Raw genomic sequence first — 14438 nt, forward strand, 5'->3', positions numbered from 1 at the left:
AATCCAAGAGCGGGAGGAAGTCCAAGAGAGGGAGGAAGTCCAAGAGGCCGCATGGCCGCTCAGAGCCCCCTTATCAGGGGCTCCCAGGTGGGCTGGGACAAGGCATGGGCCAATGGGGTTACAGACTCTGTTTTAGGGGCAGGTACAGAGGTGCGGGATGAACCACAATCTTTTGCAGGGTGGGATGGAACAGTCCATTTCACTCCAGGATTCATCCAAGGGTAGAAGTGACATCCGGCTAGCTAAAATAACAATCATATCTATCTATCCTCTGCAACAGCTAGGCTTCTGCAGAAGAGGCAACAAAGCAGCCTCTTCTGTATTTCCATCTATTGACCCTGCACTCAGCTTCTTTCTTATTTTCTTCACTGAACCAGCCAGTGGTGGAATGTAAACCCACCCACCTCAGTTTTTCAAACCTATTCCTTGCATAACCTGCTCCCTGTCATGTAAAGGTGCTTCAGTGCTGGATCCTGGATCTCTCCAGGAGCAGAGGAAGCAGACTCACTCTCAGCAGGAGATAAGCGGCGATGGCGATGCTGGCACTGAGGCGCACGTGCCCGTGGGTGTACACAACCACCAGCCTGGTGTACCCTGAAATTCAGCCTTCAGTCTCACTCCACTGCAAAAATCAGCAGCTGGCTTAAGTCTTCCTGTCAGATAAATGAAAAATATAAAAGAGCTTATTTGGAAAGAAATGCCCAGGCATGGTCATCAAATTCAACACAGCTGTTTGAAGGCAGCCTACCAGAAAGATGGAGAGAACTTTTTACAAGGACATGTAGGGACAGGACAAGGGAGAATGGCCTGAAACTGAAAAAGAAAAGGTTTAGACAGGATACTGGGAAAGAATTCTTGGCTGAGAGAGTGGTAGGGCTCTGGCACAGGGTGCCCAGAGAAGCTGTGGCTACCCCTGGATCCCTGAAAGTGCCCAAGGCCAGGCTGGACAAGGCTTGGAGCAGCCTGGGACAGGTGAAATGTGTCCTTGCCCATTGCAGAGGGTGGGACTGGAAGAACTTTTAAGTCTCTCCAACTCAAACCATTCTGCATAAGAAAGCAAATATATCCTCAAAATAAAACTATTCGGACCCCCTCCCCTCTGAGGTTGGCAGTTCTGTGGGGATACTGTACAGAACTATGAATCAGTGATTTAAGGGAGAAGTGTGACTTGGGAGAGGTGTGACCTGTCACCAATTTAACTTCCAAACCAGGGAGGGAGTTAAAGCACCTTCAAGTGGGCTGAACACGCCAGGGCTCTCCAGCTCCACCCCCAGCTCCAGCTGTGAGCAGTCGCTCAGGGGGACCAGCTCGCCCCTGTCCACGCTGGTCCGGCCACTGATCCTCAGGGGCAGCTCCAGCACCTGCCCCACGTGTGCCTCCACCTGCAGGAAGTGAACTCCATGGCGCTGGGCTCGCTCACGGACACCTGCCAGGGACGGAACAGGGACAGGCTGGGTCACTGCTCTGCTCCACGCCAGCCCAAGCCCACAGCAGCTTGGTGAGCTTCCCTTTTACTGCTGCTCCTGTCATTCTCTCCTCTGCTTTGCAGACTTTGAAGTGTGGACTGCTGTGTGCTATCTCCAGGGGCTATCATCACCAGCTGGAAGAGGTTTAGCATCCATTAAAGAACCTACCTCAGACCAGAGATTTCACAGCAATCACAGCTTTTATTTGCAGGATCTTAACTACTTAATCTTCTGCAACTGGCTTCAGGATACCAAACTATATGGGACAGAATTAAAGATGTAATCTGTGTGGATTAACTACTCCTAAAACTACTACTACTAAAAACTGACTCACTGAGGTCAGTAAACAGAACTCTGAAGAGCTGTTCACACAGAAGGCAGCTCCTAACACAGGAAAAAAAAGCATTCAAAAATAACCTATTCAGATTGTGAAATACACTGCTCTGAAAGCTCACATGGTCTGAAGGTTTCTTTCTGTCTTCAGACTTTGACTCATGTTTGAGGATAAGAAGTTTGAGCTGAAAAAATCTTCCTCCCTGTGTCTCCAGCTGGTAACTGTTGCACTGCTAAAAAACAGCATCTAAGGCTGTTCAGAGAATTATTTCAGAGTGAGTGTGTAAGCTAAATTCTGAACAGATTTTAATTCATGTCACACCCCTCCCTTTGGGCCACCACATGTACTGTTCCTGCATTCTCCTCGCTCCAAGCCACACACACTGACCACCATGACCTAAGAACAGGGGATGGTCTGAAGAGACACCACAAAATCCCTCTTGGGAGCTATGTTTTTTATTGCCATTTTCTCCTAATTTTCCTAAAGTACTGTTTTTTCTTGGCCAGCTCGGGTATTTGCAGCCCGTCTGCAGCACAGTGCTCAGCTCAGGTTCTTCTCCAGACAGAAATTTCCTTGTACATCCTGGTAACAACTGTCACCCTTTGGTATCAAGGGAGAGCACCCACCTATCACCCTACAGAATGAATTTCTAGTTTGGCTTGTCTGCCTGGATGGCCAGGCCAGGAGTTAATTACCATTTCATTCTTGCACTTAAAACTTCCAACAGGGAAAAAGGCTTGCCAAGGAAATCAGGAAGGGGCAAAAATGGGAGTCAGGTTAATGCACTGGACAGTGCTGGATTCCCTAAAGCACAAACTGAAAGGAATCACTTAACCTGCCACAGGGCAGGAAGTGGAAGGGGATTGCCTATGGCATTCTCAGTGCCTTTGCTGTTTCCAAAAGCCACATTCAAGAACAAGCACTGAACAATGAATCTCTTGCCTTCGTTTCGCCACAAAGCAGCGGATTCCGCACGTCGAACGCCCGAATAATGCTGACCCCAGCATCACTCCCCGTGCTCATCACTCCTGTGACTGTCACTGTGGCTACTGCCTGGTTAGAAGAGGACCAGCTGAAGTTGCCACTTCCACCCTGAGCCTGAAATACAGAGGGAAAATCTTTCAAACATTTAATCAAGTACATGGTTTTCACATTCCACAGCTTTGGATATCTTGCGTGAAAACCAGGAGTGCACTGAGAATAGGACATACAAAAAAAATAACACCTCAGAACTTAAAAAGAAATAGAGAGATGAGAAGATTTCTACCTTTCATTTTAATTTTGGCTTCTTTCACACACCAAAACAAATGTCAAAAGTTCCATCAGAGTAAAACACAGGTGAACACTGGAGCTATTTTAAAATGTATATTGTTTTAATTTCTTTTACTTCCTCAGCTTTTCCTTTAACCAATTTCATAATTAAAAATGAACAAGGTGATAAATCTTCTCTAGAGGGACAGTGTGGAAAACAAACAAGTCTAAATTATACAGGAGCTTAGCTAGTAATTTTTACCAGGGAAAGAGAAAAAAAAAAGAAAATTAAGAGGAGGGTCATTTCCCATCTTCCCATCTTCCTTTCTCAGAGCACATGCACAATCTGATTACAGAAGGACACAGACAAATAAACAGGCAGAGGTGTGTTACAGGAGATGCATGGGATGTGGTGAGAAAGGCTGAAAGAATCCAAGGGCTCAGCATATTTGTAAAGGTGTTTCAGTTGAAACAGGGGGATGAGCATAGTCTTAATGACTATGAAGTCTCAGGTCCCTGCCATAAACCCCAGACACGTCACTACGCTTTCTGTCTCTGACAGTCAGTATGCACTGAGGAGAGAGAGGAAGGGTAAAGCAGCTTCCCATGCAGCTTCACCATTAGCCAGAGCCTGGCAGGAGATCCACACTGCTACCTGGGAGCAGTGCCCTCCCCAGGAACCTCCACGTGCCCACCTCGCACAGCTGCTCTGCACCTCTCATGCCTGCGCCGAAGGAAGGCAACAGAAACCATCTCATTGGCACAAAGATGAACAAAGCAACCCCCAACAAACCAGACAGCTGCCAAAGGAAAACCTGCCAGGCATTCTGGTACCATCTGGAGGGAGTTACTTCAGCTATCAACAGAATTTGGCTAGATCCAAAAATCCCTTTCAATTTATTTTCAGAAAAACTTTATTCACCCATTTGAAATAGCCTGACTGAAGCTATGCAGTGGGAGGCAAACTCTGATGGAGAGGCAGGAACAGTTGAGCTGTGTGTATGCTGTCGACCACATGTCTTGTGGAATCTATAGACCAGAAGAAAGGTCTCAGTTTCAGCAAAATTTAAATCTTGGGAGAAAAAAGTTTCTATGTTTTTATAGAAGAACATCAGAGTAAAGTAAGACAATTATTGCAGTACCATGAAGGAATGTTCTCTAGTGAAATACTTCATTATATTTGCAAGATAAGGTGACAATAGAACTGTGAAAGACGTAGGAAACAAAACCACATTTCCTTTCCTTTACTGGGAAAATTCCAGCAGAATTATGAAGTACTGCAAATGCAGACTTAGTACTAAGAATTTTTGCCACACTCTGCTGGTGTGGTCAGGAATAGCATGAAGTAAACCAAACCAATCCCACAGAACAGACAAGTCGAGTTATGCAGGGCTTAACTCAGTGTAGCTGCCCTTAGACTCACACTGGAGAATGCAATTTAATCCTGTGAGATTGATTCTCTCCATGGAGTCACTGAATCAGTAAGGCTCTAAAAGACCTCTGAGATTATCAAGTCCACCACTGAACCATGTCTTCAGGTCCCATACCCCATAATTTTTGAGCCCTTCCAGGGCTCGTAACTCCACCACTGCCCTGGGCAGCCTGTGCCATGGCTTGACAACTCTTCCTGTGAAAAAAAATTGTCTAATATCCAAGCTAAACATGAGGATGTTTCCTCTCATCCTATCCCTTGTTACCTGGGAGGAGAGCCTGGCACCAAGTGTCCTGCTGCCTATTTGCTTATAGTTTACTTAATACAGATCCAACACTGAGCACTACTTTATGTTAAAAGGGAGAGGTAGGAGTTGTGCATCCAACACCTGAGTGCAGGGTCTGGGTATCACTGGCCTGAGATAAGAGTCTGGGCTGAGAAAGCACAACTTTCTTTTCCCTACTTAGACTGGAGATACTGGATACTGGCATACAAACCATTTGCTTCATGAAGCAAAAGGAATAACTGACAGCTTGGGAGCAAAGACACACCTAGTAAATATGGAATCATCCCTTCTGTAAATAAGCTGGGACCTTTGCCTCCCTGGAACTTTGTATTAGGAGCACAAGGTGTGTGGCCACTGAGGAATACTGATGTCCAAGGCTGGCAGAGTGCTGCAAATTAATCTTGTCATGCCCTTCTTTGTAGTCACTTCACACTCCCATTCATATTTCCCATCCTTGCCAGCAAAGGGCAGCCTCTAATGATTGCTGTGGATCTTTGCATGTAGGATGCTCCTGGAATTCCAAACCATTCCAGGCACAGGTGCGTGGTGCATGCATGAGGGAGAGAGGAAGGGAAGACAAGAGGTACAAGTCAGTGGGGTTTTTATGTTTGTTGGTTTCTTGGTGCTTTTTTAAAACTGCATATCAACTCCTGTAACTAACGTCCCATGAAGTTCCTGCAAGTTACATTTTGGATGCCACTGTGCCTGAAGTATCCACAGTCAGCCCTAGCTCAGTGGTGTCAGGCCTCAGTGTGCCTGCCTGAATTACACACCCTGCAGCTGGGTACTTCTTTGGCATACCTGGATGGTGTACTGGTAGACTCCTGCTTTTGCCTGCCAAGGAAACATCAGAATGCTGGGTACAAGCAATATTGGAACATGGATCTCCACATCCTGCTGGTTTCTCACTGGAACTGGTAAGGTGTGAACACCTCCATCCTGCAAAGTGCAAAACCACGGTGTTATAAATGGCATCACAGAGCTTCCCAGAGTTAATGTTTAGTCCTTAGGTACAGACATGTTCTTGAAAACACATCAGAGAGGAAGGAAAACTATTTAGGACCACTTAGAAGCAGAGCTCCCAGTGAGCAAATAGCTCCTGAAGATCCAGGTGCCCACATTAATGTAAAAGGCAAGAAAAAAGATACTCTTTCATTGCTCCTATTTTGAGACCTCACTTGGAGAACCAATCTGGAGGCTCAACACCTATATTTACTCTTTGCTCATCCCACTGTGTACAAAATTCAGCCTGAAAGAGCCCTTGCTCAGTCCTCCCTCCCAAACATTGGCCTTCAGAGCTCTGCTGTCACTGCAGTGCTACAACCCTCTGGCACAACACACTGTTACTGCATTTCTGAGGGAAAAACAACTCTCAAGGGATGCTCTTCCACTGAAGAGAACATCTCTGACACAGAAAATGACTGAGGTGTATCACATTGAAGGAGCTGCTAAATCCTGCCCAAGGAATCACTAAATTGATTTTACAGCAAATGGGTTGAAGTGTTGAATTTTCAAGCAAAAGCAATTCACTTCCACACCACGTGCCCTAGTTAGCCATACATTCAGCAGCCTGCCCAACCAGCAGAAAGTAAATGAATAGTAATTTGGAGAAATGTGCAGGCTGATACATTTGGCAAATTGTCATTCCAGAGTTTAAGGGCACTTCCCAACTGACAGCAAACTTCCCCAATGTAACTGACTGCAGAACAAGGTCAGGGTATGAGTGATGATCCTACCACAATAAAGTGTAAAATTCCCTCAGCCTGTGAGAGGCCCCTTGCCCAGCACAAGGATCTGCCACAAGAAAAGAAATCAGTGCTGTGCACCACTGCCCTAACAGGAGTTTGCCACAGGCTCGGGAGCAAAATCCCACAGTCTTTAATGTAAGAAAATCCTCTTTTGACTCAATTGGCAGTTTTCATGAAGAAAGGATTTTAGAATTTGGTTCTTAATCTGTTCAAAGACAGCTCAGACCCATGTCATTCTTAGGTTTCCTTTTGCCAGGAAGTCACTACTGCACAGCTCAATTATTTTTAGTCCTACCAGTGAAGCAGAGGAGTTTTCACACAGACGCACCCGGTCAACAACTGATGTCAGTGCAGCATCAATCGTGGTCTGACCTGCCTTTACAGCCCTCACACAATGACAGGACCCATTCAGAGAGGACTGCAGCACCTCAAAGTGTTCTCCGGACAGCTCTGTAGTAATTCGGATCTTCTAAAACCAGAATATGAAATAGAAATTGCCACAGGTGACTGACATCAGTGGGGGACAGAAAGCCCTAAACATACAACAAGAAGTCAGTAAGCAAATGTTTAATCACACAGTTCAAAGACATGCTGCTGAAACTGATTAGAACTCTCCCTGTGGAAGTTTCAGTCTTTCAGTAAGATTTTACCTTTAGAGACATTAACTCCACAGAAAGTTTCTTTTTAAATTTCATGCTAAATGTAATTTAACATGAAAGTACCTATATTTATACCACTAAGTAATTCATATTTTACAGTATTTTTCTAATTTTTTCCTTCTTCAACATAAAAGAACAAATGAATATACTGTCCCAAAGGCACAGTACTAAGCTCTAGCTCAAACTCAGATCTGTATCCCAAAAAGCAATTATGAGGAAATAAAATTATATTCCCCTAGATCAAATACTCTCAAAAGCAGTAATTCAATAAATTTATTCTTGTTGCAACTGAATTATTTTAATTTCGTTTCCTCTGCAGTTTAAGAACTATGTGTATTTGGTACCTGGTATATAGAATTAAGGAAGAAGCTCTTCCCTGTGAGGGTGGGCAGGCCCTGGCACAGGTGCCCAGAGCAGCTGTGGCTGCCCCTGGATCCCTGGCAGTGCCCACGGCCAGGCTGGACACTGGGGCTGGGAGCAGCCTGGGACAGTGGAAGGTGTCCCTGCCCATGGCAGGGGTGGCACTGGGTGATTTAATGTTGCTCCAAGCCCCATCCAACCTAAAAGACATTGCCCAACTTCCATTTTTTTTCTACAGCACTTCAGACTCCAATAACTTCACATGAATCACCTAGAGTGCTTTATTTTTATAAAGTAACAACAACAAAACAAAGGAAAAAATGAAGAGGCAAGAAACAACAAGCTTTGCACTGTCCTGTCTCAATGTAAATAAGAAATCACTCAAATAATTCCAAAGCAAGTCAGGATTTAGGAGACAGTCACAGAAAAAAAGTATCTAAACATTTCAACTTACATCAGATAAATACACCTTATTGCTTGATTTATCATACACGTCAACTGTAATTTCATAAAGTCTGCCTGTTTCCAGGACCCATCTGTCACCTGGATGAACTGTAAATCCTGCAAAACAGGAAATATTGAACAGCACAAACCAGCAGCCTCTTAATCCAATGGAGAAAAGCATTTTGCTTCTGGTGCCCACACTCTGCAGATGAACACTCATTATTTTAAACTGCTGACTACAGAGATAAAAGAAAGTATGTAAAACCTATTTCACATTGAGCTACTTTTATGAATAAAATTCCTTTTCTGTGAAAGCTAACGCTGAACGGAAGCGTGGAGATACAGCATGAAAATCACAGAGACAAGGCCAGAACTTGCATGATTCAGCCAGAAGACTGCAGCACTACCAACCCAAATATGCAGGAGCTACCACACAGACAGTGCTGCTGGGCAGCCGGGACACCCCCTGCATGCGGATACCTGCGGCTCAGTCAAGGAACACATGGCTCAGCACGAGCCAAGATCAGCATTCTCCTGGGACTCCTCAAGCCTCTTTGGCTATTCTAAAGCTAAGTGTGCACTGCAAATAAACATTCTCCCCACTTCACTGCAGGACAGCGAGCACTTTGGAGAGATCTCACTAGAGAATATAATGACTGCAATGTAAACATTAAATAAAGCCCCATACATTTCTACAGTGACTGAGGGGAACAGACGTGATTTAAGTGATCTTTTGCCAACTCTCCTGGGTTGTAAGATAAGCTTGTATTCCATTTGCCATCTGTCGAAAGGTTGGGCAGGTTTTGTTATCTCTCCCAAAGACAATGGTTTGCCCCATAGAGGCAATGGTTTGTTTATACACTATTGACTGACTCACTGCCGGGCTGGTAAATGTAACACCATCCCATTGTGAGGGGTCCCACCCAGAGAGGGAAGCCAAGCACTCTATTATTGTTTAAAGGAGTAGCTTTTTGGGGAGAGAAGCAGCTCTCTCTCTCTCTTCGCGGGATCTCGCAGCGGAGCCGCCGGAGCACAGGGAGGCGGCGGCGGCGGAGCTCGGAGGCAACCCCGGCGCAGAGGAAGACCGGCCCCACTGCCACCAGATCTTCAGAGGAAAACTATACCCTTCAAAAGATCACCACTGCAGCTGCAATACATCCGCCACTGCAAGAGGAGCAGCTATCATTGCCACCGGACTACTACCAGCACCCCGACTCCTCAGGTTGTGGACATTATCACTAGTTTTTGTTTGTACCAATTGCATTTGCCTTTTTAAATTGTTATCTAGTTTTCTCCTAGTAAAGAATTGTTACTCCCATTCCCATATCTTTGCCTGAGAGCCTTTTAATTTAAAGATCCTGGTAATTCAGAGGGAGGGGGGGGGCGGGTTTGCCTTCTCCATTGCACAGGAGGCTTTGCCCTCTTTCACAGACTCCTGTCTTGTCGAACCAAGACACCAACTCAATTTGTTAAAGCATTCCAAGGCATCAGACAGCTGTGCTGAGACTGAATTCACAGCAGTGCTGCTTTCCACAGCTCCTGATTTCCAGACTCTCGATACAAATAAGGATAACTTGATCCTTCTGTGTTGCCAAGGGTGGAAAGCTTGTCTCCTGCCACAGAGTGGTGGCTGGAGAAGCATTCCCAAGGAAGGATACTCTTGTGCACCAGGATGAGCTTGGTTTGGCCCTGCTGCAACGCAGTCACGGTGGATGTTGCCTGGTCCAGCTTGGCAACTGGCCAGGAGGGATCTCCCTTGGGATGGAGGATGTTGTTCTGGAGCTGCAGCTCGTACTGCTCTGATGGCATTGCTCTTTCTGGACGTGAAACAAAACATAGGAAACAATAAAAGCAGGTGTGGCAGTGGCTATCTGCTGCTAATTATTGCTGATTCTTTTTTACTGATGCCTAGTGCACAGATTAAATCAATATTTCTAGTGGCTTGTAAAAATAGCACTTCTGCCCTCACATCACACACACAAAACCAGTTTCTTGGAAAATTTAATGTCTGTGAAACTGCAGTTCTCAACTAATGTCATCTCAGTATTTCGACCTAACATTCAACTGATTTCCAGCTTCAAAAGAAAAAAAAAATAGCTGAAAGGGAAAAATGGAGAGAAAACTCAAGGCACTGCATTTTGAAATGGGCATAAAGCCAGATAACCCACATTTATAAAGGCTTCACTTTGTGGAGCAAATCCATTTGCCAATAAAACATTTTCTGTTAGAGAAGTTACTAATCTAAATTTGATTTAAGCAAGAAAGTCAGTCAATTCCTTAGTGACTGTCAGCAACTAAAATGACAGTGTTAGCTCTCATTTTAAGTTACCCCTGACTCCACATCCTTGACAAATCTGCAAGAGTATATTCTTAAGAGTCACAATTTTTTTGATGGAAAGAACTAAACAGCTCTATCACTGTGTGCCTTAGGAAAACAGTATTAAACATTAACATAGTAGCTTAAACACAATTAAAAATTTCTCAGCTGTTAAAAATTCACACAACACATTAAAAAATAAAAATAAATAAGAATAGAATAAACCTGTGATCTTCCCTTGCCTCAGTTTCTGAACTCTGTACTGAATTGATGCTCCAACCAGAAGATAAATGTCGTATGTTGGATTTAAAAATATGTTTTCCAAAATAAGCAATCTGACTTCTGCAGGCTGTACATTCTGTTGATAGAGGGGGAAAGAAAAGTAACCACATTAAAAGGAGCTCATTTGTTTGAAGCAGACCATGAAGCAGGAACTTAGAATCTGGAAGTGAAAAACATTATTTGCTGCCATTTTATTTTTATTATTTGGCTCTTTAGTTTCATCTTGACTTTTGTCACAACAAAATGCAAGGGACAGTGAATGGTACAGTGATCTGCTCTGTGCACACAGTGCAAGAATGAAGAAAAAATTCATGTTGATATGAAGATCATTTTGGAGACTACAGAAAAACAGATGCCCATTCACACATTCAGAAATCCATCCTCCCCTCTGACATTCAGAAATCTTACCTTATAGATGCTTTCCTGAAGTCTTGCCTTTAATTTACAACTCCCTGTTTTCATTCCAGACACCAGAATGGTATCTCCTTGCTTGGCGACTTTTTCCATTTCCAATGTACAGGAAGGTGAGATGTAGGTGGATTCTAAGAACTTGAAAATACTGAAAGGTGAATCACAAAGTGAACAGAAAATTGTTAACCAACCTTTGTAAACCCACAGAGAAACATCACCAGCATCTACTCCCAGCCACTTCCATTTTTAAGCCGATTTAAGATACTTGCCTGGGACCAGATATCCCAGTTTTACTCATTCTTTGAGGTATCTGCAGCTAATTTCTGTGACAGATAAGTTTGTCTGAAGCTTGCTGATGAGCTATCACAAGACTGCACATGTTGTCTACAATTATCCCTCCAGTTTGTTCAGTAGGTGAGACTACAAAAACTCTCTGTATTGTAGAAGAACTGATGTGCAAGACCCAAAGCTTATGTTGATAAAAGCAATAGCTCAACAAAGCCAGAACGCAACTCTGACCTCCCTCAAGAAGCCAGGACGTATTTAACAAATGACTATGAAAATAGTCTGCAAGCTGAAAACCTGTAGTAACTGTTAGAAATTTCAGTGAAAAGAGCAAAAGAGGGGGAAAGAATTTTCCATGAATGGGCAAATGACAGGAAATTTTGGAAAGAGAAGCATGTTTCACAGGGTGTCACCTTCTGCATGCACATGATCTTCTTGGCTTCATGTGCATGTTCAGAGAAAAACCAGTGGAGCCATCTGGAGAACAGTTATGGATATTAACATATTCCTGACAATTTATGATTTATTTTGCAAAGCTGCACCACCTGTAGAACATTTCTATGGTATCATAGTTGTGCTAACAGTAGAGTATATATCAATATTAGTTTGGTTAAAACCACATCAGCAAATAGTTATACTGACAAAAAAAGCTCCTTATGTACCAGGACTTGGGATATCCTGTCCCACTAAGCCATTCATTCTGGCTCTCACTTGTACCTGCAGCTTCAGGTGTATTATGGGCTTAGCAGGCTTTCCCCAGCCAACGCTGCTTCTCTAAGGCTGCAAAAATTAGTTTGTGTTTGCCCAGGAGCAAAGTCTTGCTGGCTCCCCCCATCCCACCTGCAGCGTATTTGGAGTGTCAGTTTGAGGATGGAAGCTGGCTGTTAACCATTCTGCTCTGTAGGAGAACTGGTTTCCCCACAAGAAATCCTCCTATTTCAACACCAGAATTAAGTGTCCACTGACACCTGAAACTCTTAAGGCTCAGAGAGCTCCTTTCTGAAATGGAAAGTGACTTTTTTTCCTTCAAAAAATAAAACTCTGCTGAAATCCTGAGATAACAATTTTACTGGTAAATCTTCCTTCTGCATGAGATGTATCAGAAAGATCAACGACTGCATCTGTTTATTTCTAATTATTGCATCAGAGCTACCAGAGCTGCTCACTAACACTATCAGTTAAATTAAACAGAGAACAAAGTGCCCAGGCTGCTGAGTAGGTTAAAAAAACCCAAACTGAATCAACTGACCCTTAACATTATAATTTTAGGCACCAGTTCAGTAAACTGCCTAGATGTGGGGAAGTATTTTTTATGCATCAGACTGAACCAACTTTTGAGACCAAAGGAAATTACTTTACCGTAGAGCGTTGTGGGAATCTGAGAAGCAATCAGCCTCTGGGTCCTTCACCACTGTCCAGTCAAACACCAACCCTGCCAAAGTGCTGAAAGTGTTTCCTACAAATCAAACAACCAGATTAAAATAAAAATAGAGAACAAGCATAGAGTCTTCCTGGAACATAAACCAGGACCTATTTCCCCGGGAAATTTCTCTATTTTATCCCTACAAGAAGAACCATGAAGTACCCTTGAATTTGCACAACACCAAGCCACAAATCCAGCACTGCACATAGGACTAAAACAAATTTACTTTTTGTTATTAACATATCACCATATTACCATACTTCACCTGACATTCACAGTTTACAAACACAGGTGGGATGGGCACAGTAACCAAAACAGTTAATTCCACCTTTTACAGCAGCTTGACACGTTATTTCCCTTCAGTAGCTGTTCTAAAACTCCCTTGCTTGGAGTGTTGTGTGTGCACAAAACTTGATTGTTGTAAGCGTGGAATTCATATCAGATCATGGCTCTTTTTCTGATGCTACAAAAAGCAGAAGTTTTCTGCTCCTATTAAATAACAATGTATTCACAAATGCACTGACTCTTGTAAGCCTAAATGATGTGTCCCAGAAGTGTTTGTGTAGTAGTTAAACAGATTGAGCAATAGGTGGCTGGTCTCAAACATCACCTCTGAACCTCCTGTCAGATACCTGACTGTTCACAAAAACATTCTTTTGCAAAATTCTTTAGACTACTCCAGTTCAAAAGAAAAAAAATAACAGAAAACTTCACCAGGTATGATCCAGAGAAACTCCTTAAAATTCTCCACTTGCAGGGAGCCCATTCCTGTCAGGAGTAACACAACCATCCCACCTTAGGAATGGGTTTTGTGAGAAACAACTGCTCACTTTAAAAAATTAAAATGTTCATTAAACATTTGCAAAAACGTAAGAGAAGGACTAATAAGGAAGAACAGGCCTGGGAAGGCTCCCTGCCCCATGGCTGCCTGCCAGGTGGCTGCTCCATCTTCAAGATTGATGCTTCACCTTTTACATTCCTGGAGGGTGCATCAGCCACCCCTGGCCCCTCCCAAAGTCTGTCAGTCAACCCTTCTTTGCCCTTTATTGGTGGAATTTATGTCTTGTAGCTGCATTTGAAGGTCAGGTGTTGTCCCCCCATGCCACCCCAGCAATAAGCTTTTCCATTCCTAACTCTCCCATGCAAGGGTTATACGTCAACACCTATTGTGGTGGACCCCCACCACAGGGAATGACGTGCATTGACTCCATGTTTGCAGAAGGCTGAACAAAAGCTTTATTAAGCTGTCCTATATTACACTATACTAAAAATTAGGCTACTACTGTACTGAAGAAAAGCCCATAACCCTTAGAGACAGCCCAACACACAGTGGCTCCAGTTGGCCAAATGAAATCAAAACACCATCACCAGAGTCCAATGAAGAAATCCCTCTTTGGTAAACAATCTCCATAGCACTTTCCACATGTGCCAAACAACAGATGCAGCAAATGAAGATAATTGTTTTTCTTCTTTCTCTGAGCTTTCTCACAGCCTTCGCAAGATTTTCCTGGTAAAGTCTGTGTCTCTCACCATTCAAATGTTATGTGACTACCACACACGCCTTCTCTCTACCTGTCCTAGACAGCCCAGGCTGTCTGGTGGGAACAATAGGGAGTGGGGGGGAAGGGAACTGTGGGGAGAACAGAGAACATCTAAACAACAAATCACAATAACATAACTCTACATCAATAAAGCTTCTCTTAAGATACACACAATATTCATCCCTTAATTGCGAGAGCC

At 43.6% G+C, this 14438-nt stretch overlaps 1 protein-coding gene across 3 annotated transcripts; it reads right to left on the bottom strand.

Annotated features, from left to right (window-relative positions):
* Positions 1-285: 285 nt before the first annotated feature.
* On the bottom strand, positions 286-13972 carry LOC146766321 (nuclear pore membrane glycoprotein 210-like). 3 transcript variants are annotated; one of them, XR_014958201.1, is made up of 8 exons: positions 10988-13972; positions 9639-10655; positions 8392-8460; positions 7991-8097; positions 6846-6986; positions 5571-5708; positions 1229-2898; positions 286-653 (listed from the first exon to the last, which is right to left on the bottom strand). XR_014958201.1 is itself a non-coding variant. In XM_085590809.1 (6 exons), exons 1-6 carry the CDS (start codon positions 9787-9789, stop codon positions 2710-2712), a joined length of 795 nt encoding a protein of 264 aa, XP_085446935.1. In that variant the 5' UTR covers positions 9790-13972; the 3' UTR covers positions 665-2709. The 3 variants fall into 3 exon arrangements, 1 of the variants encoding a protein (XP_085446935.1); XR_014958200.1 differs by having other exon boundaries at positions 9639-13972; XM_085590809.1 differs by lacking the exon at positions 286-653 and having other exon boundaries at positions 665-2898; positions 9639-13972.
* Positions 13973-14438: the final 466 nt, after the last annotated feature.

Source organism: Lonchura striata, chromosome 12 (genome assembly GCF_050655825.1).
Source record: "Lonchura striata isolate lonStrDom1 chromosome 12, ASM5065582v1, whole genome shotgun sequence".
Taxonomy (NCBI): Eukaryota; Metazoa; Chordata; class Aves; order Passeriformes; family Estrildidae; genus Lonchura; species Lonchura striata.

Coding starts and splice junctions, on each gene's coding strand:
- LOC146766321 (XM_085590809.1), bottom strand. CDS start 9,789: ATGCCATCAGAGCAGTACGAGCTGCAGCTCCAGAACAACATCCTCCAT. Junction 6,987..7,990: donor ATAAGGTGTATTTATCTGAT/GTAAGTTGAAAT, acceptor TTCTGGTTTTAG/AAGATCCGAATTACTACAGA. Junction 5,709..6,845: donor TGACATCAGTTGTTGACCGG/GTGCGTCTGTGT, acceptor TGCACTTTGCAG/GATGGAGGTGTTCACACCTT.